Here is a 27,561-nt window from a genome sequence, read left to right as displayed (position 1 = left end):
ACACAAATTTCCGCCTGAGCGACCTCTAACTTCGAACACAGATATCTCTTCAACGGCTGGGCCGTTTCTCTCGATTCTTGCATTTTCGGACTCTCCTCGTCGGCGCGCAGGGCATAGTACCAACAGATATACCCTTTCTCTGCTATCTCTGTTCGCTGTTTTCAGCAGCTTCCTTCTGGCTCAGAAGTGAGTTTGTCATCATTGGATGGGTCAGAGAACATCAGAAGGTGGTGGAGACCCTCTGGTAGTATGGTAGGCAGGGCAGGGATATGCATTTGTGGCCTGAGAGGGTCTGGATTGTATGTGATTTTATCTCAGACTGCATAGCACATATCAGGGGTTTACAGAACTCATGCTACTGTCAAAGATTCCAGTGTATTTTGTGTATAGACTACATATGGGATTCATGTGTGCATCAGAAATGAAGGATGACAGTGCTGAAGATGGGGAATAATGGATTCAAGGGCTTGAGTATCATAGCAACTGCAGCATGACCTCCACCATCCTGAGTGACTTCTACCATCTGCTGCTCACTTAAAACCATCCAGATATCAACATAAAATATGTAAGACATGAAAAATGCAAACTGTGGAATGTTTTTGACCATCTGGCAATGTGCTCCTTGTGCTGTGATCACAGATTGGATCCCACAGTGAGAATCAGGACATGCTTACCTTCAAATTGCATACCATGCCCTCACTATGATCCTAAGAAGTCCTCTCAGAACAATTTCTCCAGTACTGGGACTGTCTGCCGCATGCAAAGTTGGTTCTGAGCTAGTGTGATGACCACCAGATCCGCGAGTATTGAACGGTCCGAATATGTACGTTTCTTGATACCATGCCCTGCGCGCCGACGAGGAGAGTCCGAAAATGCAAGAATCGAGAGAAACGGCCCAGCCGTTGAAGAGATATCTGTGTTCGAAGTTAGAGGTCACGCGGGAATTTGTGTGTATTTGGCCGCGCGACATGACTTCTGAAAACAGCAATAAGGCTCCGGGGGCCGTAGCACTACCGACCGTGACACACCCTGATCGGGCGATCGAAGTAGCTATACAGTACTACTTATCTCGTCACTCGTGTTCGCCTCTAATCTAAATATTCGAGTGCATGCATTTCCATTGAGCCATGTTTGGGGTTTCGCAAAGCCTCCTTGTCACGAATCGCACGAAGTACGAAGCCGCAGAGGAATTTATAACTAACCAATAGTCGACGTTCGAAGTGCAAAAGTCAAAGACCAGGATAATATCCGGTCCATCCTCTGGTTCTGCGTGGACAGCACGAAAGCCTTAAGTAGAGGGTGGGATGAAGTAGACCCCAGCACATTACTGACCTGCTACAGTACTCCATTCCACGATGACCCAGTACAACACAATGGTCATTACGCCGATGCACACTCACCGAACTGCAACCTACAGAAACGCTGCACGTAAGACGGCTAGCCGCGATCCTAAGGAAACGATGCGGGCTCAACATCCGTGCTGCGGGTGACATCCTGCCACTCTTCCAGTGCTTCCAGCGTGTTCTTGCAGGCCTGCTTAACGCCCAAGTAATAGTCCTGGCCGAGACCAATTACTCGAGGGAATTCTTTAGCAACACCTTCTCCTCGAACGAGGTCTACGAGGATCTCTGCATCTTTCGCAGGGTCTCCTGGCTGAGTGTGATCGAAACCTGGCCTGCTATGAGAGGGGATCACGAATACTAAGAGGAGATAGATCTCACTATCCAGCCAAGCACGGATCGGACCCATCACGGAATCGTAATCGGCGATGCGAGAGACAGAAGCAAGAGAGCACACCTCTGCACGGAACCAGCCGAGGTCGACGTGGATACTCCTTAAGCTGAGTGAGATATCTCGGCATTGAGACTCTGCGATAATACTAGGAATAACGACGGTTTCGGTGAACCTTAGATGGCGATCGCAAGAGCAGCCAAGCGGACCTCGCATGGCAGCCTTCGTAGCCGAGTACATTCCGCTCCCTAGCACAGACGGCCTAGCATTGAGACGTCAATGCAGGCATTTGACTGTAGAAACACACGTACGCCCAACCAACGGTGGAACAAATCCATCCAATGGTACCAGCCCTTTCCTTGTGCATGAAGGGAAAGAATGTTCGGGCTACATTAGCACCACCGAAGGAGTTGGTGCTGTACCTCATCATCAAACCTCTGAATAATGTATCATTTCTGAGAACCACTTGCTGGAATTGCCTGATCGACTGACTCTTCATGAGTCATTTCCTCCACTGGTACATTGTGGCCGTAATCTGAATATGGGTGTCAGCTCAATTGCGGCTGAGGAGTAGTAACGGTTAGACGCTTGCCTGCGTTGCTTATCGCAATGTCTACCTTCCCATGTATTTTGACAGCTCTGTTGGCTCCAGATCATCGAGCTTTGACATCGATCGAGGTCGAGTTGCGGCTATGAAGTGATCTCCTCTCTTCAGAACAGCCAGGTTTACAAGTGGCCTTTCAGACTTAACGAGGACGGTGGGATGCCCCTAGGCATGGATCGCATTGAAGATAGGCTTATACAGTATATTCAAGTGATACCGGCTGCGGGTGTCTGTAGCGAGAGACAACAGCTCAGCTCCATTCGGTGAAGAGAAGTTGGGGACATGTTTCATACCAGACCAATGGCGCATGGCGACTACCGCTGTCAAATATACTCATTGACCGCTGCAAGAAGATACTAAATTACCTGAAGTCACCACCGTTTTAGCAGCGCTAAATGCCGGTGCGACGCAGTAGCTGAGGTGCCCAAAAACAAACTCGGCGCCATCATGTTCCAAGATCGTTGGCCAAAACGGGCCACTGGGGATGGTGCAGGGGATCCAATTTCTATCAGAGGTTGTAACGGTCGCGAGGCCTTGACGCTCCTGAAAGCGTGGTTCAATGTCGAATGGAGTATGTCACTGTATGTGGATCGTCTTTTCGGTTCACGTACGTAAGAAAAAGCACGAGACAAGATAATGAACGTGGAATTGAGCTCACAGATTTAAGGAGAATATCGGGTGCTACAAACTGCGGGCAAGAATCTCGGCTGCCAGAGTGCCAGAAGGAACTACGATATCAGCCATCGATAGAACTGTCAGCATCGGTACTCGTACACACTCCCGTTACACTTGAAGATAGCACTTCACGACGCACAGCATAGCCATACCGATTGACAGCGAGATTACCTTGCTGGTCGAACTGCTAGCGCTGCAAAGACAAGCGGGTCCAAATGTGCAGAGGGAGTACTCACGTCCAGGCCATCCTGTCTACATCATGCGTTTGGGAGGAAGACTTGTTCGCAAAGGCCAAATTCGCGCTTGCAACACTGAATAACTGGAATAAATTCATCGAGAAACGCACGTCGAGTCAAATCAAAGATCAAGAGAGTACAGGTCGAAGTACTATGCGATTACCTAAACACTGAAACAAAGATACTTTGAGCAAACCACGCGACGGTGTAGTGGAGAAGTCACACGCGGCCTTGCCTTCGCTGCAAACATCATCTATGTGGCACGGCTGGCCAAGTGCAGAGCCCTATCCATCTCTTCCCTCACAGAGAATCGTTACTACAAAAAGTATCAGACGACGAAATCGACAGGTAAGAATGACCAATACGAGACGAACTAGACACCCGTGCTGCAGATAACCGCCAAAATCTTCCAGCCCTTTCAGTGTCCTCTTGCACGTCTGCATCGCGAGAATATCGGTCGAGGCTAAGAACAATCGCCTGACCTTCCCGCCTTCAGCAATAACCACGCCCTGAATGGGGTCTACAAGTATTTCTGCTTGACAGTATCTCCAGCCTGAATCTGGTACGGATCACGGTGAGGGAAATGCTTGTAGATGAAGGCAGTCGTGAACGCAGATCTTCACTGCATTGCTGACTAGACCCACAAGGACACTATGATCCACAAGCCGAGAAGTATACGCAATGAAGTTGTCCGGGGGGGGGGGGGGGGGGGGGGGGGGGGGGGGGCAGTCCGAGGGAAAGTCGCTGTTGATATTTCGGAGGCCGAGGTGAGATATGTCCGCGTTTAAAGTTGTCTTTGATAATACTGTGAGATGGGGTATGGGTAAAAATAGTTCAAGCTCGAGATTATGACGAGAAGAACCGCAAAAAACCACCTTACATAGCAGCTTTTGAGCCCTAGTGCATTTCGCTACCCGGCTGAGACCTGGCGGTTGAATATTAACCTCGGTATCCAGATCAAGAGTCGTACATAGTCCCAACCAAGGAGAGACTCGATCCGTACGCCACAGTCAGCACTCGATAATAGATTGCTGTATTATATCATTGGAAACTCGCCAGCATTGTTCACCACGACATTTATTTGCTCTGTTTGCTATAAGTCATAATCCACTCTTAGGTATCTCGGATCCTATCCATACCTGGACGTCGAGCAATTGCAAACAAGTGAGCGGGAACACCAAGACGAATTACGAGGTAATAATGACTACCCACATGAGTAATTTCTGGGACATGGCGAAACGATAGTGAAGGCATGGATTGGGAGCGCTGTTATTTACTCTTGAGGCCGAGGTATCTATGGGATATTCAAATGATTATTTCAGTCACAATGTGGGAGAAAGCACTGTGCAAATCTCCATTGCTTGATGTGCTCCAACAAACTCGAAAGCGTGTAAGAAGCAGTAGCTTCCCAATTTTAGAATTGCTATTAGTACACCTAAAGGTCTGGCGCCACGGACGCATCTCCCTGGTATTCAATTTGACATGACCGGAATACGAGACGTTGCTCGCGCGCTGACGGAACACCAAAAGTTTCGTCGAAATCGCTATCTCGGATCTTCACATTCCATCACGGGGGAGCACCAGTACATATCCAAATTGGATAAATTCGAAATCACAATGATCAGTATCGTACAGTCGTCCAGTGTCTCTATTTTGTCTTGTCATTCCATCTGCGTGAGAAAGGCTTGAGAACTCTGCATCACTTGAAGGAAGAATCTGAAGCGTACAGATCCAAGAATAATTTCCATAGGATAGAGAACATGAGACCCTGCAGGCCGTTCGCGAGAATTCTGGTCTTGAGTCCACGTCCAAACAGGCCGAGCAGACCGTCCATAGCTATGACAGCCTGTGCAGCTTCCCAGTATCCAACACGCGCCTCGTGTACTTGGCGATAAGTCTTGACGACACGCAGGGAGTTCGAAACGGTATCGGAGATGACGGAGGCGACAAAACCAATCAATGCCTGGCGAGCCAGCTTCTCCAGCACTGTGGTCGGCTGAGGAAGATTTGCATCGAGGTAATTGTAGGTACCAAACCACTGCATGCAGATGAGTACAACATGATGCAGATATTAAGTTCGCAGCAAATTACCGGGTAATGGCCAACAAAGGTTGCAGCTGCAGTGGCAAATGCACCGTACCAGATTGTGCCAATTCCATATGTCTTTATCTATCGCCTGGCATCAGTCGCTGCCAGACGCCGACAAACTGACAACTCACCCTTGACCGGAGTATCGGTAAGCCTGCTTTGCCCTCAGTCTGCATGATGGTCTTCACAGTATCTACTGGAGTAAGAATCATCCTAAAACAGGCCGCCGCGAGCGACGCGAAGACTGTCTTGACAAGAGCAGGCAGGCGCTTCATGAACGAGTTGGACTGAAGCAGCGCCAGGATGCCTGCATTCGCCGCGGTGTCGCCAAAACGCGAGACCGGCCCCTGTATAAGAGCAGCAAGAAGGCCTTGGTAGTAGCGCGTCCATCCACCGTCGGCATACAGCGTCTTCACTGCCTGCGAGGTGGTCGTGCCGTAGCGGTACTGGTAGTTCATCACAGTACGCAACGGCATCAACGTAAGCACCTGCAGCACCATTGCTGCATACAGCGGTCATTATGATGTGAATGGTGGTAAGAAAGAAGACGTGCCTGCAGCCCCGCTCAAACCTCCACCCAATGCACTCTTCAGAGCCTTCCCGAGGTCGAACTATGTCATCCTCTCAGGATTTCGTCACTCTGAATAGAGCAACGATTCAAACCTCGACGTCGTGGGCATCAATAAAGCCTTTGATGAAGATAGCGAGCGTGGCAACAACAAGAATCGTCAGCACGATATACCAGGCGATGGTCCACCACGAGCGTTTCCTCTCTGGAGGAACATCAGCAACCGAGTTCTCCTCAGCATCGTAGTCATCGTCGACGAGCAACGGCTGTCGCTCGTCGGGAATTACTGCAGCGGCGACAGCTGCACTGTCAGACATGGCGGCAAGTGTCAGGAAAAAGAGGGGCCGTTGGCCGACTCGGAGGTACTTCGAAGCTCATCGCTGCGGAACCCAGCGCGAGCCTCGCGTGCGTAAAGGGACGCCCACGAATCCACATCTTATCAATTGTACTCAAAGAATGCTATAGGCTCGTCTCACATTGCAACCTAAGGATCAGAATGCATACATAGAATCGTACAACTACTGGGCTCAGTTTGACGATGGGTAACTGACGTGGTATGATAGGGAATGACAGTCCTCCTCGAGGGTTAGAGGTCCAGGACAGGCATAAGATTAGACGAGAATAGCTTTATGAGAACTTCCATCTGCACGACGACTGTGAGTAATGAGGGGTGCACGTTCGGAGCAGTAAGCACACCTATTGTTACAAACAGTACAGCTGGTATGGGACAAGGGTATCAGCGACAATCACAAGACAGAATGACATCACCCACGTTACAAACGTCTGCAGAGCGTTATGTGAGCAACGATTGCGCAACATGTGAGAAGACAGAACGTACAGTCATCGGCTCATCCGCACTTCGGGTCTGTGCTTGACGGTATCGGCACTTTCGCTGAAAACAATCAGTATCGGAAAACGGGTAGCTCACCTCACCAAAACATACCTGCTTGCATCGTCCGCATTGGAAGGCGTCCGTTTCGGCCTGCGCGTCTTCAGCACCAAGAGTTTTGAACAAGTTCTCTTCCTCGATCTTCTTGTCCGCAGCTTTCCTCTCTTCAGAAGCCATGTCCTGCAATCGTATATCAGCGAAGGGGGTCATGAAGGGCATTGAGTTAGTACCTGGCTGGTCATCTTGCAGAATTTTTGCACGGGCAAATCTCCAGTTACGACACTTTCTCGCAGGCCAGGGTTGTTCTTGTCCTTGAGATTCACAAACAAAGAGCGAATCTTGCTCTTGTATGCCGCAGTAGTGCCGCCGAACTCTGAGACCACAGCACTCTCGATGTTCTTTGCTCGAGAGAAGATAAGTTCAGTCGCTGCAAGAATCAACTGAGCACTATATCGGCACTGCATGGCAACTACACTCACGAGCACCCGAGTCGAAGGCCAGAGCGTCATAAATGAGCTCAAGACACTTGTCTCGCGTCTTATCACCTGTGACTGCAGACTTGATACCATCACCCTTGGCAGTGCGGAGATCAGTCTTCGAGCCACCAGCGATGGTCGGGGTGACGGGCGTAGTTGGCGCTGTGGAAACGGACATTGTTGAAGCCTTCCTCATGACTGTTCAAAGACATGTGGGTCTATACATCTATGTTGGTGACACAAACCACTTACCGGGATTCTTTCCTGGAGCAGCTTTAGTGGCACCCCCTGCCCCGTGTTTCTCTCGCTCCACTTCCGTCTTCCATTTCTTGACGATTTCCTTAGCAAGATCTGCGACTTCTTTGGCGGCATGCGAGCGCAACTTGCCCACAGCCAATCCTGCTTTGCTTTCCTGGCAATTGACGGTCAGAACGACTGATGCTCAGGATGGAAGTAGAACATACTCTGAGGATCGCTTCGGTTATCTTCGCCTCTTGCTTGAGTGTATTTAAAATACCTATCACCTCCTACTCGCCATCACGACGAAAACGGAACGCAATCAAAGTCAGCTAGAATCAAAATTGACGGGGAGGCCGTAGGAAACTGATTATGCACACACCTCATCCGTTGACGCGCCATGGAGGCTTTTGACAAGCGATTTCAACTCTACAGCTGCTGACATCGACTTCACCACTACTCTACGAGCACGTTACAAGACAGTAAGCGATAACAAATGGCTTCTACGGCCCCAGCAGCGACAAAGATCCTTCGCCGATGTTGAGGACGATGGACGCAGCGACAAAGGTGGAATCGTAGGTGATGCCTAGATTCGGTAGGCTGAGTCAGCAACTTGGGCGCTAGCAGTTGCACCCTTACCGCGGCGGCGACGACGGCGACGACCACCAATCATCGAAAAAATACCCCACGCCGAGATTAGTTGCGGTCTAATACTCCTCGCCTGAAGATTCTGCGCAATGTCGACTTCTGCGCTCCCACCACTCAACCCCTTACTCCAAGTATGCGGCAAACGAACGAGGGACATCTTTGCGTCGTGTCCCGATGATAGTATGGCGGAAAATGAGAAGAGGTACGTATTTTACGCGTTCTTAGGCGGTATACAAATGAAGTGATGTCCTACAGTGCTCGAATCCGGCTATCTGTCAGGATGAACGACGAATACAAAGACGTTAGAGAGCTCCCCGCAGCACTGGCGGCGCAGCAGGGACCGGTTGGCCCTGCACGGCCAAAAGAGCAACGAAAAGCTATCACTGCAGGCCGTGAGTTCTCTCGTGTCTATAATCTTGCCACGTCCTTCATTTCTTCTGCAGCCGCAACCGACACAAGCCGTATGATTGCAACCATCGACAATAAGCCACCTCCTCAGCCTTCAACATTTGCATCATCGTCAAACCTCTCTAAGGCATTGCAGCTGCACAAAACGACACGGACAATCAAGCCCACTTATCATCCGCCATGGAAGCTCACGCGCGTCATCTCGGGGCATTTGGGTTGGGTGCGGAGTGTTGCAGTGGAGCCCGGCAATAAGTGGTTTGCAACGGGGGCGGGAGACCGAGTCATCAAGATTTGGGACCTGGCGTCGGGTGAGCTGAAGCTGTCGCTGACCGGCCACATATCCACTGTTAGAGGATTGGCGGTGTCCTCGCGGCATCCATATCTATTTTCTTGCGGTGAAGACAAGGCGAGTTATTTTGTCGTGCACAGGTTTAGCGTGCTGACGCTCCGGGTAATGTAGATGGTTAAGTGCTGGGATCTGGAGGCGAACAAGGTCATCCGGCACTACCATGGGCACCTGTCTGGAGTTTACGCGCTCTCGCTGCACCCAACGTTAGACATTCTCGTCACATCTGGGCGAGATGCGTCAGCACGTGTATGGGACATGCGAACGAAAGCACAGATCCACGTCCTGTCCGGCCATACGGCGACAGTTGCAGATGTCAAGTGTCAGGAGTCGGACCCACAAGTCATCACCGGCAGTATGGACTCAACAGTGCGGTGAGTACCCCCCTCCATCTTCTTCCGGTGTACCCCTTACTCGTCACATCAGGCTGTGGGATCTAGCGGCTGGCAAGACGATGGTGACGCTCACGCATCACAAAAAGTCCGTCCGCGCACTTGCCATTCACCCAACAGAGTTCTCGTTCGCATCTGCCTCCGCCGGTGGCAACAATATTAAAAAGTGGAAGTGCCCAGACGGGACATTCGTGTTCAACTTCAGCGGGCACAACGCTATCATCAACACACTGTCCGTTAACTCGGAAGGAGTGTTCTTCTCTGGCGGTGCGTGTACTCTTATGTTCGCCGTTTACTGCCTTTCCGTCTCATACGTTCTCCATCAGGTGACAACGGTACCCTAACATTGTGGGATTATAACACCGGCACTGCGTTCCAAAATATGGATGACATTCCTCAACCGGGTTCCCTCGAAGCGGAGGCAGGTGTCTTCTGCTCGACATTTGACGTCACTGGTACGCGATTAATCACCGGCGGAGCAGACAAAACGATCAAGGTGAATCTCAACGATATGGCCTCATCCTCGCTATCCTGACAGTGCCTTCTGTAGATCTACGCGGAGCAGTCGCAATAGATTCGGATCAGACCTGTTGTATTTTATGGATGTTGCTTTTGCTATGTATCGCATTATCGCTGTTGCGGCATGACAGCCTCCAGGCGCTGCGTCGGAGGTGTACGCATGGTTATTACCCTGGTGTTGAGGCGTGCGTCCGTTGGGTGTGGTTGCAGCAACTCTTCCCGGACAAGTAGAGACTAATGTAAGACCCAAGCATTGTATCCTGTGAAGTTTATGGAGACAAGTGGTATGTATATGCCCTTGCGTCCTCCCGTCCTCGCTCCACGTCCACACTCATTAGGGCCGGGATGGCCAGCCAAATCATAAGCACGAGGAAGAAGAATGCGTAGCGGATGTTACCAGTCGTGTCTGCAATGAGGCCGACGATAAGGGGCCCGACGAAGGAGCTCGACTGCGGATCGAAAACAGTTAGACATCGAACCAAGATTCAAATTGTGATACTTGCCTTGTCCGTGATGGAGAATAGACCATACCTGTGTGAGGACAGATCAATACCTCGGGAAGACAAAGATGGGACCCTTGAATCCTACCATCGAGCTTCTTCCCCGGGAGGAATGAGCTCCGCGTAGAATGCACGTGCGTAACCCTGGAAAGCCCCGTATACCGAACCCTACAGATGGAAACATGATTAAGTCGCGTCATTCGGCATGCAGGCACACGCGAACAGCGGTGAGATGCGAGAGAAGGAACACTCACGAAATACACAGCAAGAACATACATCTCTCCCGGAGTCGTGAGACCACCAACATGTGCACCCTTCTGGAAGATGGGCAGGAACCCAAGGCACCCATATGCCGGAATTGCAGATCCCATACCTACAAGTGTCACAAGTATGCGGAGATTCGTCCAACCAGCACGCCGCTGGAGCACGGGCCATATCAGGGAACCTAGGATCCCTGCGGTGGGGGTGAGTACTCCAATGATAATCAAAGAGAACGGCGTCATATGTAGAGTCGTCTTCGCAAACAGAATTGCAGTGGAGGTTATAGTCGTGAAGCCTAGAGAGCATATCATTCAGTGTCGGGTCTTCCGCAAAACGAAGTAGGGACGAAGTAGAGAAACTCACCATCAGACAGTAGAAACCACGCGAAAAGGTAGACGAAGGTGTTTCTTAGCCTTCTGATCTCCCGCCATTGCAACATTCCACCCAATCTCCTCCACGCGTTCCGGACTTCCCTCCATGTATTCCATCTCTCGCGTTCCCCTTCTTCTATACCCCCTGCTTCCCCGTCGGCCAGAGACAGAGATGACTTGGGTTCAATGTCAGAGGACCCCGGAAGCCATATTGCAGCAGGTACAGAGAAGAGAGCCCACCACAACCCACTGAGTCCCACAGCAAGACGCAGGGCGAATGTCGATCCGCCCAGCATGCGCACAGGAACCAGTGCGAGTAGGAGCATTGCTATACCTGCCGCATATCCAAGCGCTATGCCCTGAGCAGAAATACGAGCTGTTGCGCTAGAGAGCGCGCTATCATGGGCAGCTTTGGCAGCCACCACATCGGCATCTGTAGCTGGTACTTGGTGCGAGAGTAGCGGGTGATGAGGCTGCGCTTCTTCCTCGGGGTGTTCTGACTCGCATTCTAATGATGGTGAGTCGTCAGACAAGTCAAGAGGATGTGCATTGTTGAGGCGCCAAAGTGCTGTACGCGTGGCAATGACCTCCTTGGTTCCACGCGCAAGTGCAGGAAGGTACGCATTCAGCGCAACAATGGAAGCCCCAAACCCTACGTTTGCCAGGATTGCGAGTGGTGCGGCGAGAACCCACACTGGGGAGGAAGAGGGAAGGGCTAGGAACAATGTCGCGCAAGCGGAGCCAAGGCCTGCGAAAGCCAGTAGAAGGCGTTTTCGGTGAGCCGCTGTTAGGTAAGGGTGTGACATCTTGAGTATGCGAATGTCGTTATAGGCAAATGAGTTGGCGCTTACAGTGGTCGGCAATTCCGCCCATGGAGATGACAGTGAGAGCCTGTAATGCGACAGATATAGAATAGACATACAAGCTGACAAGGAGTTAAATCATCTCTATTAGTTACTCCTTTACCAAGTGCAGCTTACCTGAAGCTCGCACTATCTATCCACATCCATCCAAGCTTCACCACGCAGCGTTCTTCTTCACCCTTCGGCGCCTTTGCAGGAGTTGGAAGGGCGGACGTACAAGGTTGCGTGCGGTCGGGTAGAAGAAAGCCGTTGTCTCTGCGTTATTGCGAATAGTCAGTTCTTGCCGAAGCATCTGGGCATTGACGCGTGTGTGACCATAGAGAATAGAGGGAGTACGCCGCACGAACAAAGGGGAGATTCTATAAGGAAGTAGAGGATATTACACATACCTAGCAAATTGTTCGAGACAGATGGGTAGGAATAGCGTTAAGGAAACGATGACGAACACTTCACTAAATCATGACCGATGTCAGTATTCAATTTTGCGGTCAGAGATTGCAGCCAAATCGACGGAGGAGGGTAACCACAAGTACAGTGTGCCGTAGGCAGGGTCGACAGCACAATATCTCCTGCGCGGATATTCGAGGAGCAAAGTATCCAACTTGCCGCATCGCTCCTTGCTACAGTAGAGCATATGTTACCTGGCGAAAGCATAGCTCAACCATCCACCGAGCTGACGTTTGTATGCCCGATCATTATATTCTGGAGCCTCCGAATCGTCATCGTGGAATGGAGCCATGGTGTCCTGTGTTATAGCCAGCCTAGTCTAGTGGAGCAATGGGGCCATACTTGAGCGTCAGGACGTCGACTTGCACACAGAACTTCTCAAAACAGCTGCGCTATATGAGAACACAGGAATGTAAAGATGAGAGTATGAGAGGGGTACAACAATGGCAGTGGTTCTTGTTGACGTTCAAGGACCGTCTGGCACTTCAGGCGCGCGTGGAAATGCGCTGATAATATTCTCATGCATGTACAAGTACACAACTTAACGCATTTCGAACACTACTCGAGAAAGGACAGAGAATAAGTAATGCGTAAACCACACCATGACATAAGTGCCACCGAAGAGTAGAGTAGAGAAGAATAATCTATCGCAACGGTGAACATTATCTCCGATGTGGCGGGCGACCTCCGCCTCCCAGCTGTTGTGCAAGATAATCGTTCAATTATATGGCACAAGAATAAGGGAGTGTGAACTCACCTGCTGCAAATGTGCGTCGATCGTGTCTCCATCCTCCATTGACATCTGGTATTAATTTGAGTATGGTTCAAATTTTAGAAATATGAAAACAGCTGAATGCTCACTTCCGCCGGTGTAGATTCAGGATTCAGTCGCACACCTTCGAAATGAAATTTGAAGGTTCCTAGAGATTGTTCAACGCAAGTTGAGGATATATCTGCTCTAACAGTGCTGACCTGGCTCCTTGCCAAACCTCTTCTACTTGATATCATCAGAAATGCAAAGCAGAGCACTTCATGTAATACCGCTCACCTCTGCCGCTTCAAAAACTTTCTTGAAGGCCATCCCAGATTTCACTTTGATTGTACACGCTGTAACGCGCGTGGTGTCAGTCGTTGGCACAACGGCCTCAATTTTGCACTTGGCTCACTTTGTCCCTCAAATTCGACAACGAGGTTAATCTTCGGTTTTACATCTTCGTTTTCTTCCGCAGCCATGATGTCAGAGTTATGAAGACTTTTCAGAAATGAGGACGGAAGTTAGAACTGATAAATTGGACAATGGACAAGATGTGGCAAGGTTGCGGTCACGCCGCGTTGGACGCAGCGTGTCAAGCACGTGACGGACGCGTCTGCTCGGCGCGAAATCGAGATTCCTGAGCCGATAGTATCCAGTCCGGTTTCACCGCAACCTTCGACAAAAAATCCATGCATTTTTTTAATTCAGGATGCTGATGCTTCCAAAGGCATGAAAGTACAGGATGGCCGTTGTATGGATGAAGACAACAAATGCCATTTACGAGGCCCGTGAGCGGCCCGGGAGGTATGGCCATTGCTCTGGACTTTCTCGTATATTACTGATACGCGCGCAAATCTAATTTCAGTAGGAGGGTCTGATCTAGTAGGAGGACAATCAAGCACCAAGATCTATCATTTGACATCCGGCTTGTGGAAAAATCATGGATCAGACAGTGAGTAGCTGCTGCGATTAATGACGTCTCTTCCACGAACTTACCATGTTCTTTTCGTGTCGTATCACAGCCTCAAATGCATGTCTGGAGCTTACATCGTGTATACACGATTTCCATGGATCCACCCGGTTAGTTACGTTCTAGGGGCAGTGAGCGGGTCGCCTGCCGCATGGTAAGCATGCGCGAGTGTGCAGACCCGCACACCATTAAACCGAGCGCAGGAAGCAGCCAGCTGCACCACTATCATGCTTTCGACCTTGTTCATTGGTAGCATAAGAAAGCGACAGAGACGCGCCGACAGGTCTTCAGAACCCACCTCCCAGCCCACTCCACCATCCAGCACCATGGGTAATGCTCCCAGCGCTCCCAGTACCCCGAAGAGCAAGCCGGCGCAGGTCATTCGGTCTCCGACAACGTCTTCGCTTTTCATTCCTGGGGCCGAGGAGTCACGTCATGCTTCCGTCGGTAGCCAGGAGAACGCGCCCGCCAGAGAAGTCCCTGCTTACAGCGTACATATTGATCTCCCGAGCATCGGAGGCGCCTTTGGTGATCTCCGAGCTGCGTTCGCCGCCAGCGACGCCCGTAAGGACGACGAGGTCACGAAAACGCAGCTCGAGTCGAAGAATAACCGAACGGAGTCTGTGACACCGCGGGCGGTGTCTACCCTGGAGGGCGCGGTGGTTTCGGAGGTTGAGCCTACGGAGACTGCTTCACAGGACGACTCGCATAGCCGTGGTGACGATACGATACTCCACGGCCTGAAAGCCGGCCCTCCATCTAGTGTCACTCTCGTGCACGAGCACGAGCATGAGCACGATAATCATGATAGCGGAGAGTCCGTTCATATCGAGGAGAACGCTCATAGCTGTACAGCGGACAGTTCGAAGGACATGCCACCCGTCTATGCTCACTATGTCGTGGACGACACCCCCCAGGACCATGCGATGCAGGTGGTGCACGGCCCGCATGTTCACGACATCATCGAGAGCGATGCGAAGGAGTTGTTCCATGCTCAGTATCTTGTTCACGACGTTGTTCCGGAGGATGCGAAGAAGCTCGACCATACTCTAGATGCGGTTCTTGACGACGTCCAGGATGACGCCAAGGAACCAGTGCCGGCCCTTGTTCAGGATCAGACTCCGGATGTTACTTGGGAAGCAGCACCAATTCCCATGCAGAACGATGAGCCAACCGTTCATGTCCAGAACGATGCGAATGAGCCTGCCTCGGTTCATGACCAGGACGATGCCAAGTCTTCCTCGGTTCATATTCAGGACGATGCACATGAGCCAGTCCCGGCTCTTGTTGACAATGCGCATGGACCAGTACCACTTGTTGCCGAGGACGATGCACAGGAGCTAGTTCCGGGTCCCGTTCAGGATCTGTTGGAGGACACTGCCGAGCGAGCGGTGGAGAGCGTGGCGAGAGATAATGTTGAGGAGCAAGCCTTGCAGGAAAATCTAATAGACGTTGAACTCGATCCCCTGATCCACGAAGCTGGAGAATGCGTTCCCGCCATCGTCCTAGAGCAGCCGCAGGAGCAGCCGCATGACGAATGTGCTCGTAGTATTTCTCAGGACGACTGTCAAACCCCCGCCAACGGCGGTCCCAGTGCTGTGGAGATCTTTAGCTCGACAGAACCCTCCCAGTACTCCTGGACACCCGGGACGTATGTCCTAGTGAATGCCAGGAGCGGCACTGCGCTGGATCTGTCTTGCGGAGATTTCAGAACTCTCACTGGCTGGCCTCTCCATGGTGAGCAGAATCAGCAGGTGCGCCCGTCTTGCTGCTCCTCATTTTCGGACCTTGACTGACGAAAGGGTGGACAGTGGGAATTCGTGCCGAGCGGACGAGGGTATGTGATCCGGAGCGTCTGCAGCTCTCCTTGTGGGATGTACCTCACTGTCACGGACGGCCTCTATGATAACGTCGCGCTTGTCGCGAGCCCGTTCCCGGTTAGCTGGGATGTCCAGGTGATTGAGCACGAGAGTGCTATCAGGTATGTCTCGCCCAACGATCCCGTGCACTCCGAGCTTACGACGCGCTTTCAGGATTGCATGGCCCGGCACAGACTACGTGATGGACTTGGCCGACTGGGGATGTGATGCTCCCGGCACGAAGGTGAGTTGATGCTCTCCTAGTTCTATTGCAAACAATTTTATTGACGAGTGGCTTCGGCAGGTACAACTTGTGAGGCATAAACCCAGGGAACCTTGTCAAATGTGGAGATTTATTCCACGCCCAGCGTCGGTCGACGTCGTAGAGAAGGTGGCTCAGGCAGCTATGCAGCCCATACTTACAGAGACAGTCATCGTCTCCGAGGGTACTGATTTTGTCACGACGACCCGCACCACCACCACTACGACAGTAACAACTGTCACTACAGTAACAAAGACGGCACGGCACAGAGTATTGTGATGAAATTTTACACGAATTTCGTTTGTAGTACACGCGGGAGGACTTCGCTGCATCAAGCTACGTACAGTAGCTAGCACTAAGTTATATATGATACTTAAGGTTGCTCGATTAGTACCAACTACGACCTGAATCTCAGTTTATTCCAACTGTTCGAACTGGACGCCTGCGTAGACGGGGTTTGCAAGAGTCATTGGTTTCAAAGAGGCTGTGTCTGAGAGAAGGTGTATAACACCTCATTGAACGCGCCAAGCTTGGAATCGAACGGACCTAGTGTCTCAGACATGGCAAGAGGGCGGATACAATGCAGGAGTATAGCAACGACCTTCGACGACGGCTCAGAGGAGAAGGCAGACATGAAAACATGCACGCATCGTGGTCTTCTTATGTGGCAAGCCATTCGTTGAACGTTGAGCAGCTGTCATTGTCATGTTCCCAAAGCTTGACGTTGCATTTCTGCGACCAATAGATCTCCAGATCTTCAGATCTTCAGACCGCAATGACTTGCTCGCAAGGCTAAGATTGTAGCGACTCTGAAGCAGAACGGAACATTCACTAAGGGTATCAGTGAAAATCTCTGGCATCCTGCCAAAACACAAATTGCAAAATTACAACGCATTACCTGAGTGCGAACAATTAGAATATCTGGATATCCACAGCGAAAGCAACAAGATACAGCATAGCCTCGATGATGACCAACATCGTCCCGAATCCCATGTCTAGAAGACAAATATATCACATACCCGCGAGACCACTCTTGACTGCAGGGCTAAGATGCGGTACTGGTGGAATCGCGTCGTAGTCCACCCCGCTCTCTCCATACATCGCCTCTACGCGCTTTACGAAGCGTTCACGGGCCTTCGCGCTCTTCTCCGTGTCCATGAAGCTCTGCCGGCCTTCTGACACGCTCCACATGCTGGAGCGGTCCCCCGCCTCACTGCGCTCTTCGTCAGCGTAGAGTGAGCGGTCATCAGAGTCGGCATCCTCGTACAGCGACTGATCGTCTTCCATATCCAGATACATCTCGTCATCTATGTCTGGTTTCGGCGGCTCATCGCGGTGGATGTCCACATCTTGCCTCAACCTTGAGGATGGCCTGTCCAGCGCGGACGCCGAACGCGGCTGCCACTGCGCATCCCGCTGTTTACCGAAGTAAATATTATCTGCAGACACCGGACCGCTGCCGTGGGGGTATCGGGGTATTCTACCTGCACCCGGTGGGGCCAGCGTCGACGTTTTGCGAGCCAGGCCTGCCACATCTTCGTGCGAGTGGATGGGTATTGTAGGGAATGGTGACTCGCGGCCACGCTGTATGCGCGAGGCGGGCTGCGACGACAGTGGAACACTACCGTTCGCGTTCAATTGCGCAAGGGTCGGAATGCTGGTGGGCTCAGAATGAGAATGTGCTGCGGGCGCAGTAGATGGGCGCATAGTAATGGATGGCGACAATGCGCGTGAGAGAGGCGGAATCGCTGTAGTGGCTTTGGCACCCAGCCGGCTTGGAGGCCTCATTGGCAGACTGTCCACTGATGGAGTGCGTGACGACAAGCGCTCCGCGCGCGAGGAAACGTCTGATGGAACATCCGGGAGGGGACCTCGAGGAGGAGGTGTGGGTGGTGGCAGCTCGTAGTACGCTTGCACGTGTGGCCGCAGTACATACTGGGCAGCTGTAGGACTTGGTGGGACAGCTGCCACCGTCGCGGACGGAGAGGGTAGGATATAGTCGGATGAAGGAATAACAAGACTGGACGACGGGCGGGGATTGAGGGCTGTCGGGGTGGACGACCCGGGCGGAGTGACAATAACATAGTCAGGATCAGGGGAGATGGGGAAGTGTTGCGCGGCTTGCGAGCGGATAGATGCGGAGGACGCAGAAGACGGAGTGAGCACGAGGGGAGCGGGGACATGTTTTGTAATCAACGTGCTGGTATTTGGGGCGGATATTGTTGGGCGTGAACCTTTCGCCTTCGGAAGAGCAATAGTCGGGACGTCTGGGAAACGTGTAGGCGATGCGGGAGGCGGACGAGGACGCGATGGACCCTTGGGAAGAGCGTGTGTACTCGCACCGAGCTGGTTGAAGGTAGACAAAGTATCAATGCTCGGGTGACGTACGGATTCAGCATCGCGGAACGCTCGAATGAGGCCATCATGTGAGGAAATAGAGCCTATGGTCGAGGGCGCCTTGTCTCTCTCCGCAGACGTCCATGTTTCCGAACTGCCGCGGTCGCTTAAGGAAAACTGGCTCGGTACTGGGGTCACAGTCCTCGACCTTACGGCATCCATCGAATTCGGCGTTTCACTCCGTAAGAACCTTTCTGCAATCGGCAGCTGCATGGGCGGCAAGGCGGGCACGGGAGGAATCAGCTCCTCAGGTGAATCGACCAAATCTCGTTTCTTACGCGGAGAGCGTGTATTCAGGCGAAAGAAACCTCTCTTTTTGACGGACGCCTCTGATAAGTAGCCACCATCTGACTCGTCGCCCGTTGTCGGAGAAAGGAGGGACGTCTTTCGCGGCCGTTGGCTCTTCTTGCTCTGCGAACTTGATGCAGATACCTTCAACGTGGAACCCCTATCGATCTCGTGATCCGTAGCGGGCGACTCTGCATCCTTCGCCCTAGGTGTTTTGCTTGTTTTCCGTCTGGAGATGATGTCAGACAGATAACCTCCATCGCTCTCATACTCCGTCGCATTGCCATTCTTCTTGTCTTTCTTCTTGCTCTTCTTGTCCTTCTTGCCCTTCCCGCTGTCGCTCAGGTATCCGCCGTCACTCTCATTCCCGGGCGCTCGCCATTTGCGGAGCTTGTTCTGCTTAGGCGCGACGGGCATAGGTGAAAGAACACGAGGCTCTGGAGTTGCACTGAGGTCAAACTGAATGAAACGCTGTTGGCTTTCTAGAGAGACGGCATCAGAATGAAGCCCATCTCTCTGAATATTCAACGGTGAAGGACCAGGTCCGCCGGGTACCTTGCCATAGAATGGCCGAGAAGCTGAGATTCCAGCGCCAGGCTGGTTCCAAGAAGTAAGAAAGTTGGAGGGCAATGCCTCCTCCGACGTTGCAGTCGATGCATATGTAAGGCTTGGGGAAATGGCATCCTGCGTGCCATAAGCATAACACACGGTGCAGAGGTGACTGGGCACTGACAGATTCTGCATCCTCGTCCACCTCTTCTACGGGGTTGAATATCCAATGAGTGACGGTACGACTGGTGCCCACCCCAAGTTCTAAAGCACTTTCGAGGATGGAGGTGCGCAGAACCGATTCGCGGTTGTCGACAATTTCACGCTGTCTGGGAATGGGGGTAGAAGCCATAGATGGGTTGAAAGAGTGTGAATAGAACGGCACTTGGATTTTGAGTATGAGCAGCGAACATGTGGTATGCTCACAGCTCAAGGAAGTGTCACTGTCAGAAGGAGAGGCAAGGAGAAATAAAACATACTACAGTAGTATGAGGATCAAATAGGGATTGGTGAGGAATCGGTCGCACCTAGACCTCATACAGACCAGCAAGTCCGATTCGACTCCGAAGCTCCGCAACTCGTCAATTGGATGATGGACATGCCAATCTAGCTTTTTGATCTCCATTCAATTTTAAGGTGCAGAGATTAGATGAACAAGGCCAGAAGAAAAACATCTGTGGTGAAACGACGTCACTAGCTAGTGACTATCTAATTTAGTCCATATGATATCATGGACACAGATTATTGCATCCACAACAGTTAACAGAACGAAAGCGCAGAATAAGGAGATAATATTGAGATACTGCTTATGCCTTCGCATCTTTCGTTTTCTTCTTTTTCCTCTTTCTCGACGACCCATCTTTCTCGACTTCCGAAATTGCAGCCGATGTACCTAGATTATTGTCATCGTTTTCACCATCTCGCCGCCTCTTCTTCGCGCGTTGTGTAGCAGTTTCCTGGCTCTCCAGTGCAGTCTCCAACATCGTTGGAGCGTCTGCTCCACCGCTTGGAGCTGCCGCTACCGAGGCAGTCGTGACTGTTTCAGACGCCGTACGTTCTGGCAATGGTGGGGGCAGCGGTTCTGACTCCGTGTTCGACGCTGAAGCACCTGGTATGACTATCCTAGGTTCCGACAAGATGGCACGATATGTCCTGCGAGTCTCTGTGCTTAAGGTCAGCTCAAATAGACTGTAGCTTCACCAGATTGCAACATACGAGCCCGAAGGATTAGAGACTGCGGAATTTTGGTAGCGGCATCATGCGCAACATCTTGCGGCAACCCTAGTACAGTTATTCTGGAAAGCGAGGACATTCAACAGCCGATAGAAAAACATCGGGAGACACTGACAAATTAGCTACATCTCTTGGTGCTCTCAGATCAGCATCGTTTACTGCACCTCCACTGACAAGAATGCCCTTGCCCTTCGTGACGCGCACCACCTCCCTTGCGGACGCCCACCAATTGCGCTTGACGCTCGTGCCACTCTCACCACCGCCGGGCTCGCCCTCGCCGCCGAGGGCACCGCAGTAATTGATTTCGAACACAGCACCATTCTTCAGCGCAGCTCGGACGAGTGTGTGCCTGAGGTTGAAGGGGAGACGAGGAAGAGTGAGGGGTATGCAGATGATATGCGCAGTGAGCGGAGAAGGGAGTGTATGCGTCAGACATGCAAGCGAGAAGGATGTGGCTGTTGTGGGTGCGAGGGCTATGATATCGTAAGGGGTAAACAGGGTTGCATTCGATGTTGTCTATCAGTAAGTTTAAGAGAAGTTACGTTACAGAGAGTTCGCTGAACGCACCAAACCGAAACCTTTCTCACTCTCCTCGTCTAACACAATCGTAAGACGCTTCAGGAATGCAGCGTCTGTTCTTCTGCGCAGCTGAGACAAGAGGGGATCGAGCGCATTGACATGTGTCTTCGGATCAACTTTTTTCGATACTGTCTGGTTCAGCGCAAACACAGTATATCCCACTACCCTTTCGTAGTCAGAAATTGCACAAAAAATTTAAAGGTGCTCTGACTGACAGTGGACAAGCAAGTCAATGCGGGCCTCGATTGCGGAGATCTGGGCTGGGGTGAAAACGGCAGTTTGAACACTGGCCTGCTGCTTTCCCTTCCCTTTCTTCGACTGTGCTTGTGGTCCTGGAGGTTGTCTCGATGTTACTGAAGGTATAGGTATGTTCAGATCAATGAACATGGTGCTGCGGTAGTGCAATACGCCGCCTTGACTCGTCTTTGCCGCCATAGGCGCCCGACTCAGAGCATCGACGGGGCGGTCCGCAGCGGTCCGCGACATCCAAGCCGCTGCTCACTCTTCGTCTGCCATGGCGCAGGACTTTTCTCTCTCTGTAGCGTTGGCCTCGGCGTCGACGCTCGTCCTTCTCCAGTTCTTCTCTAGGATTTTCACATTTCTGCTCAACCAGGCGTTGGTCCGCCTCGTCTCTCCTCAGGCCTTCGGCACCGCTGCGATCCAGTTTGAGCTCCTCCTCTCCACCATCCTCTTCCTTTCGCGCGAAGGCGTTCGCGGTGCCCTTCTACGAGCCACACCGTCGTCCGATGCTACGCCGGACAAGCCCGCTGATCAGCACTCAGAAGTACTCGCAGCTAATATATCTCTCCTTCCGGTACTCCTTGGAATTCCTGCGGCGATACTTATCACCGTTTTCTACACGGTCACCGCATCAGTTTCCACTGTGTCGCAGCCACACTTCCGTCTCAGCGTCACCATCTATGTCTGTGCAGCTCTCCTTGAGCTCCTCTCAGAACCTCTCTACATTCGCGCCCAAAATCAACTTCGGTTTGATGTACGCGCCAAGGCTGAGGGCCTCGCCGTCGCTCTCAAATCCGTCGTTGCGTTTGCTGTCCTAATTGCCGCCTCTGCCGACTGGGCTCTCGTTGCCTTCGCTATGGGACAAGCTGTCTATGGCCTGACTATCTATCTGTCTTACTTGAAGACATATCGCGGGTACAGTCTCTGGCCGAGAAAGGTCACAACGGTGGTACATGGCAAGTGTGTCCTTTCTCAGCATTCCTCCATCATCGAATAATCAACGGAGCTGCAGCTCCAAAACGATGTATTTTGACCCATCGTTGTTGCATCTCGCTCGTGCCATGACGGGTCAATCTGTGATCAAACATTTCTTGACCGAAGGAGACAAGTTTCTCGTGTCCAGGCTGAGCCCACTGGCTGATCAGGGTGGATATGCCATGGCATCCAACTACGGTATGCTTCCGCTGTCCTGAACATGGTCTCGTCATGACTGTGTCTCTGGGGACTAGGTTCACTCGTTGCCCGCATCATACTCCAGCCGATCGAAGAAACCTCGCGCATGTTCTTCTCCAAAACGCTCGCTGCGAAGAACAAGGAAGCGCTCGAAACAGCATCCAGCATGCTGTTTTCTCTACTTTTGATGTTTACACATTTGTTTCTAATGCTCGTGACCTTTGGTCCGCCGTATCTTCAGCTTGCTGCATCACTCCTCCTCCCGCCACGATATCTCGACACCTCTGCGCCCATCATCCTGCACACGTACATCTACTATATACCCATCATGGCATACAACGGGATCCTGGAAGCATTTTTTGCATCGGCATGTTCGCCCGCGGATCTGCATGCACAGAGCCGCTGGATGTTCGTGTTCTCTGTCGGGTTCGTCGTCGCTGCTGTCGGATTTGCAAAGGGCCTGGGGATGGGCGATGCCGGACTCGTGTGGGCGAATATTGCAAACTTGCTTTGCCGGGCGGTGTACGCGTGGCTATTCGTGCAGCGCGTCTTCAGAGAGGAGAACAGCGCGCATTTGGTGAGTTGGAGGAAGGCAGCCCCTCCGGCAGCCGTGTTGGCTGTGTTCGTGATGTCCGCCGCTATCACGCGGTGGAGCGAGGTCAGACATTCCGACCTTCCTGTGAGCGTCGGTGCGCAGATTGGGCATATATCGGTTGGTGTGGCGTGTCTTGTTGGATGTCTGTCTACGTGGTGGGTTATCTAACTCATGTCTCCGTTCGAAGCAGCTGACGTTGTTGTAGTGCGATGGTTGAACGGACTACATTCGTAGAAATGTTCAGATTTCTTCGTAGACGGTAGTCTACAGAACCAATTGATGAACGTGGACGTCCGTTCTCGTGTTAAAATTGCGTCTGTAGCGGTCTAAAGCTGAAGAGCTGCCAGTGGATGACGTCATCGTGGAGACTCCCTTAAAAGCACTGTTCGACTTCATCTAGATCTTACGACTCCATATTGTCTTACATTTACCGCCATGTCGCAATCCGTTACGCCGGCCGCACGCACAGATTCAGCAGTTACTGATGTCAGTATGCTCCTTGTACTGGTCACATAGCGGAGCGCATTGACCGTACCACATTCGCAGCCGCGCGAAACTACTGAGAGCTCTCCGATTCAGACCGAAGACCGTCAAGACGAGATTGCGGGACCGTCCACGGCAGCCTCTGAGCCTCCTCCGCACCAAGGTAGCTCCCATCGTTCGTCGTTGCATCAGTCGGGCAGTTCACGACGGAGCTTCTAGGTGCAACTCAATCCGGGGATACTGCACCTCAAGTGTACGTCCTCCAGCCTCCTCCGACGTTCAAGGAGCAAGTGATAGGTGAGTCACTTCCAGTCGTTCTCCACGTAACGAAACGTGCTGAAAGAAGCTGCACCAAAGGATACGCGAAGGTGAGCGAAAATGTCAAATACCCAGGACGATCTCAAGTTCTAATAAATATCATCTTCGTCTTGCAACGCAGGAGATCCGCGGATCGGTACGTCTGCGAACGTCTATGCATGCACGAGTCCTCTTGACAGGTATCATCGCCTCTCTCAGATCTTGCGGCAGGTGGGCAAGCAGTGAAAATCAAAGCTGTGTAGAATTCACTGACGGGCACGCTTTCCAGCCGGAAACCAAAGAGTATGGTGAGAAGATTTTGAGAGGAGAAGCTTCATACCCTCCCAAGGACTGAATGTCGACCGCGCTCTCTGGCGTTCGTGCAAGGGTACATGGGTAGCAACGAACTTTGTAGTTATCTCCTTTTAACACTTTATTCTCCATGGATTTGACGAAGTACTCTTACTTGTCTCCCTCCGAAGCATGAATTGGCTCGTCCGTATCAAAGTTGCTCATCCATGCGCAGAAGGAATATTTAACAGATTCGGAATTAGTCTCTGAATCTGGAGTAAATCTCGAATACTCAGGCTCTGAAACCTTGTCCGAGTCGATCGTCGTCGGTTGGTCTTGTACTAGGCTCGTTAACCAGCCTCTGGTAGATAGGAAGAAGTCTCTACTTATATAGGCTGGACCTCGTATGAGTCTCCCGTGGGAACGGCGGAGTTTGACCATGCCAAAACGCATACAAAAATTGCGATGTCGAGGAGGCAGTGCGACATACGACGCCTATCAAAATGTTGGCGTAACTTCCAGGAAATGGGTAGCAATTTTCTCAGCACTTTTTGCCGGCTCATTTGCGCGGCGTTCACCAAGCTCGCGTCACGGTCACGTGAAAATCATGTGAAGGCGAGCTGCCCTCTCATACGAGGTTCGAGACTATACTGTGCCATTACGACCAATCCGGCCGGGGGTGTGACAACGGACAGCCTTGTAACGATCCGGCCACCCGGCCGGAACAGTCGTGACAGCGGACGGTGGACACATTGCGGCCAGCCGGCCAAGCCAGCCGCTGGGGAGGGAAAACTGACGGGGTGACCGGCCAGCCGGCCAAGTCACGGTCTGCATCAGCAAAAGTCAACTCTTGCTTACCTGGGTTATTCCCTTGATTAAGGAAAAATTAAGGAGATCCCCATCATTATTCTTCCTTATTCGCCTTAATTGGCCAAATAAGGAAGCAGACCTCCTTAATCAAGGTAATAAGGGAGCTAACCAAGAGTTGACTTTTCCTGATGTGGGTACCCAATCCGGCCACTACACCCGTGACATAGGACATGCCTAGGATTCCGGCCAGGCCAACCCCGTTCGGACGCGTGACTGGCCGGATTGGTCGTAATAGCACAGTAGTCTGGCAGTCTGGCAGCATGCGCAGAGCCATGGTGAATTTCTTTCGATCTGGGGGTCTCCACTTGCAGCATTGCAGAGTGTGAATGGGGGCGGGGCTGAAGCTAAAGTTAACTACCTATCGCGGTACAATACAAGTGGTGAGTAGCCTCATGGCCGCTCCTTCGGGCGCTACTTTCCGATCGTCTGGGCGCTAGAGGGCGCTAGGCGTTCGTATAATCATAGAACCACCTCAACTCTACCTTAACGTCTCTTCTCCCCACCTTACAGACACCGCTGTTATCAAATTGATCATGGCGATACCTATCCGTGTTACTGTGCTAGGTTAATTAGAAAGTTACCCTCTTGTACAAACTTAAGCTCACGATAACATTGCAATGCACTGGCAGGTGGTCCGCAAAGCGGCAAGAATTCGCTCATCGCTCGCATGGTGAGCAGCTCTACTCGTGCCACACAAGCATTGATATCTAAGCATTTCTTCATTGTTGTGCGTAGAACAAAGAAGTTTACAGGCGAGTTGCCGATCGACGTGTATTCCTGTTCAGTATGGTGGATTGTGGCGAGAGTGTCGAGCTTGCCGCGTCATGCGAAGAGCCACTCTTCGTACTATCAATATTTGATCTCGCGCAAGGTGGCACTGGCCTTTTGAACGCAGTGGCTTTAGCTCGCGCGGTCTTGCAGTTAGCCCATCGTGCTTGGCCGATCTGTCTTGTTGGCACCAAGCTAGATCTCGTTCCACAAGACTATTCCGATTGGGACTTGGAGGTTCGCCAATATGCTGCAGAAAGCCCTTGGAGATACAATATGCCCTTCGTGGCTGTAAGCAGTGTCACTGGTCAAGGTGTTAACAATCTCTGCGAGCTCGTTAGTGCGTAATCCTGCTACCATTTTCGTTTTTTTACTGAAATTTGTTCTGCGTTTTACAGCGAATCATATATACCCTATCGGAGAAAGGATGTCAATTGCGGACATGCTTCATGTTGTGGTAAACTGGTTTCTAGATCACGTAGCAGCTACATTTTCACTCCCGGTACCGGGGAACGAGGAGGTAATGTCTTAGCAGTAAATCACTGTAAACATAATTCTGATCTTACCCTCGGGGTTTACAGACACCTGACACACTTGAGTTAGACGACGCCAAAGTAAATGCTCTCCTGAAAACCCCGGAAGCGGTCGCCTGGGACGATAGGCTGAAAACCTACTCGACCTTTTGGAATGCTAGCTCCGTTCACAAGATCACGCCTTCATTGGTAGTTAAACGATTTACGAGCACGGAGCTGGAGAACATGCTCTACGTGCGCAGACACACAAAAATTCCGGTCCCGCAGCCGCGTTGTCTCAACCTCTCGCGCTGGCTCGCGATGGATCTCGTGGATGGCCAGATGCTGATTGACTGCTGGTATTCCTTGTCTTTCTTCATGCAGTTCCGTGTTGCGTGCACTCTCCGGTCATATATCTCCCAGCTCCGCCAATTGACTCGGGACGTTCCTGGTCCGGTAGACGGCGGGTCATTCAGTGGTGCTCTATTTGATGAAACGGAATACGGACCCTTTCCCTCCTCTACACGCTTTCGACAGCAGTGCGAGATGATTGCCCACATTAGCTGGGCCCGTCGTGTGCGATATGTAAAGTCTGAGCATAGTCCTATTCCTCCCCCTCCGGTATTTGGCGGCGATTGGTCTCTTTCGTTCGTGCACGCCGATTTGGGCCCATCAAATATGATCCTGTCGAAAGAGGGGGTGTTATGGATCATTGATTGGGCGGATGCCGGATTCTTCCCCGGATTCTTCCCTCACTGGCTGGAGGCGGTGGCGATGCAGCGATACGTTGACACTCCTAGAGTCCCGAAGTTATGGAGATGGCTGCAATGGTTCGTCACTGGGTCCTACCCAGCCCAAGAAGAACTGTGGGAATACTTCATGGCTGATGCACACAGATTTTCATCTGATTACTCGTCGAGCAAGCACCCCTTGGCACGCGACTCATCACTCAATGGCTGCAGTTACCCATCTAGATGAGCTTGACTGTTTAGTCACCATGTCTTGAAGAATTCTGAGGCTATTTGCAGACTAGTTAGTCAGATGTAGTCATTATTGACTACATCAATTGACTGTGTTACTCTCCTTACCTGTCCAATAATAACATACCCATTGACTACATTGTCCCATTGACTACATTGTGAAGACTGCAACTCTGACTACATCATTAGGACTACACAGTGG

The 27,561-nt window shown here is 51.6% G+C and overlaps 12 protein-coding genes across 12 annotated transcripts; 5 read left to right on the top strand and 7 right to left on the bottom strand.

Annotated features, from left to right (window-relative positions):
* Positions 1-1,449: 1,449 nt before the first annotated feature.
* Positions 1,450-2,098, bottom strand: SCP_0803940 (hypothetical protein; the record flags this gene model as incomplete). The annotated part of the gene is made up of 2 exons (XM_027760984.1): positions 1,450-1,993; positions 2,043-2,098. 2 exons carry the CDS (start codon positions 2,096-2,098, stop codon positions 1,450-1,452), a joined length of 600 nt encoding a protein of 199 aa, XP_027616785.1.
* A 2,796-nt stretch (positions 2,099-4,894) lies between these two features.
* On the bottom strand, positions 4,895-6,219 carry SCP_0803930 (hypothetical protein; the record flags this gene model as incomplete). The annotated part of the gene is made up of 6 exons (XM_027760983.1): positions 4,895-4,916; positions 4,974-5,284; positions 5,338-5,415; positions 5,466-5,836; positions 5,888-5,945; positions 5,998-6,219. 6 exons carry the CDS (start codon positions 6,217-6,219, stop codon positions 4,895-4,897), a joined length of 1,062 nt encoding a protein of 353 aa, XP_027616784.1.
* A 310-nt stretch (positions 6,220-6,529) lies between these two features.
* SCP_0803920 (Transcription elongation factor S-II) lies at positions 6,530-7,949 on the bottom strand (the record flags this gene model as incomplete). The annotated part of the gene is made up of 10 exons (XM_027760982.1): positions 6,530-6,545; positions 6,599-6,619; positions 6,675-6,685; positions 6,741-6,794; positions 6,846-6,971; positions 7,022-7,218; positions 7,271-7,465; positions 7,520-7,679; positions 7,732-7,794; positions 7,887-7,949. The coding sequence occupies 10 exons, from the start codon at positions 7,947-7,949 to the stop codon at positions 6,530-6,532; spliced, it is 906 nt and encodes a 301-aa protein (XP_027616783.1).
* A 292-nt stretch (positions 7,950-8,241) lies between these two features.
* SCP_0803910 (Pre-mRNA-splicing factor PRP46) lies at positions 8,242-9,872 on the top strand (the record flags this gene model as incomplete). Its single annotated transcript, XM_027760981.1, has 7 exons — positions 8,242-8,354; positions 8,408-8,544; positions 8,596-8,966; positions 9,021-9,280; positions 9,333-9,565; positions 9,625-9,794; positions 9,849-9,872. The coding sequence occupies 7 exons, from the start codon at positions 8,242-8,244 to the stop codon at positions 9,870-9,872; spliced, it is 1,308 nt and encodes a 435-aa protein (XP_027616782.1).
* Positions 9,873-10,086: 214 nt separating this feature from the next.
* Positions 10,087-12,551, bottom strand: SCP_0803900 (Autophagy-related protein; the record flags this gene model as incomplete). Its single annotated transcript, XM_027760980.1, has 9 exons — positions 10,087-10,266; positions 10,321-10,348; positions 10,406-10,485; positions 10,572-10,873; positions 10,942-11,733; positions 11,801-11,874; positions 11,930-12,067; positions 12,202-12,264; positions 12,454-12,551. The coding sequence occupies 9 exons, from the start codon at positions 12,549-12,551 to the stop codon at positions 10,087-10,089; spliced, it is 1,755 nt and encodes a 584-aa protein (XP_027616781.1).
* A 370-nt stretch (positions 12,552-12,921) lies between these two features.
* Positions 12,922-13,492, bottom strand: SCP_0803890 (Ubiquitin-like protein; the record flags this gene model as incomplete). The annotated part of the gene is made up of 6 exons (XM_027760979.1): positions 12,922-12,957; positions 13,017-13,061; positions 13,121-13,179; positions 13,232-13,253; positions 13,308-13,366; positions 13,426-13,492. The coding sequence occupies 6 exons, from the start codon at positions 13,490-13,492 to the stop codon at positions 12,922-12,924; spliced, it is 288 nt and encodes a 95-aa protein (XP_027616780.1).
* A 718-nt stretch (positions 13,493-14,210) lies between these two features.
* Positions 14,211-16,383, top strand: SCP_0803880 (hypothetical protein; the record flags this gene model as incomplete). Its single annotated transcript, XM_027760978.1, has 4 exons — positions 14,211-15,737; positions 15,795-15,964; positions 16,017-16,086; positions 16,147-16,383. 4 exons carry the CDS (start codon positions 14,211-14,213, stop codon positions 16,381-16,383), a joined length of 2,004 nt encoding a protein of 667 aa, XP_027616779.1.
* Positions 16,384-17,115: 732 nt separating this feature from the next.
* SCP_0803870 (predicted protein) lies at positions 17,116-19,690 on the bottom strand (the record flags this gene model as incomplete). The annotated part of the gene is made up of 2 exons (XM_027760977.1): positions 17,116-19,473; positions 19,523-19,690. The coding sequence occupies 2 exons, from the start codon at positions 19,688-19,690 to the stop codon at positions 17,116-17,118; spliced, it is 2,526 nt and encodes an 841-aa protein (XP_027616778.1).
* Positions 19,691-20,144: 454 nt separating this feature from the next.
* Positions 20,145-21,537, bottom strand: SCP_0803860 (Probable ribonuclease P protein subunit; the record flags this gene model as incomplete). The annotated part of the gene is made up of 5 exons (XM_027760976.1): positions 20,145-20,500; positions 20,554-20,633; positions 20,687-21,087; positions 21,139-21,311; positions 21,366-21,537. The coding sequence occupies 5 exons, from the start codon at positions 21,535-21,537 to the stop codon at positions 20,145-20,147; spliced, it is 1,182 nt and encodes a 393-aa protein (XP_027616777.1).
* Positions 21,538-21,664: 127 nt separating this feature from the next.
* SCP_0803850 (Oligosaccharide translocation protein) lies at positions 21,665-23,326 on the top strand (the record flags this gene model as incomplete). The annotated part of the gene is made up of 3 exons (XM_027760975.1): positions 21,665-22,350; positions 22,403-22,563; positions 22,620-23,326. The coding sequence occupies 3 exons, from the start codon at positions 21,665-21,667 to the stop codon at positions 23,324-23,326; spliced, it is 1,554 nt and encodes a 517-aa protein (XP_027616776.1).
* A 267-nt stretch (positions 23,327-23,593) lies between these two features.
* Positions 23,594-24,293, top strand: SCP_0803840 (hypothetical protein; the record flags this gene model as incomplete). The annotated part of the gene is made up of 7 exons (XM_027760974.1): positions 23,594-23,644; positions 23,705-23,804; positions 23,861-23,938; positions 23,999-24,009; positions 24,081-24,095; positions 24,158-24,169; positions 24,228-24,293. 7 exons carry the CDS (start codon positions 23,594-23,596, stop codon positions 24,291-24,293), a joined length of 333 nt encoding a protein of 110 aa, XP_027616775.1.
* Positions 24,294-25,425: 1,132 nt separating this feature from the next.
* SCP_0803830 (hypothetical protein) lies at positions 25,426-27,357 on the top strand (the record flags this gene model as incomplete). The annotated part of the gene is made up of 6 exons (XM_027760973.1): positions 25,426-25,479; positions 25,537-25,663; positions 25,729-25,769; positions 25,835-26,207; positions 26,266-26,387; positions 26,449-27,357. The coding sequence occupies 6 exons, from the start codon at positions 25,426-25,428 to the stop codon at positions 27,355-27,357; spliced, it is 1,626 nt and encodes a 541-aa protein (XP_027616774.1).
* Positions 27,358-27,561: the final 204 nt, after the last annotated feature.

This window comes from Sparassis crispa (genome assembly GCF_003851025.1).
Source record: "Sparassis crispa DNA, contig_000007F, whole genome shotgun sequence".
Taxonomy (NCBI): domain Eukaryota; kingdom Fungi; phylum Basidiomycota; class Agaricomycetes; order Polyporales; family Sparassidaceae; genus Sparassis; species Sparassis crispa.
The sequence above is the reverse complement of the archived record's forward strand: the minus strand, read 5'-3'. Positions and strand labels throughout refer to the sequence as shown.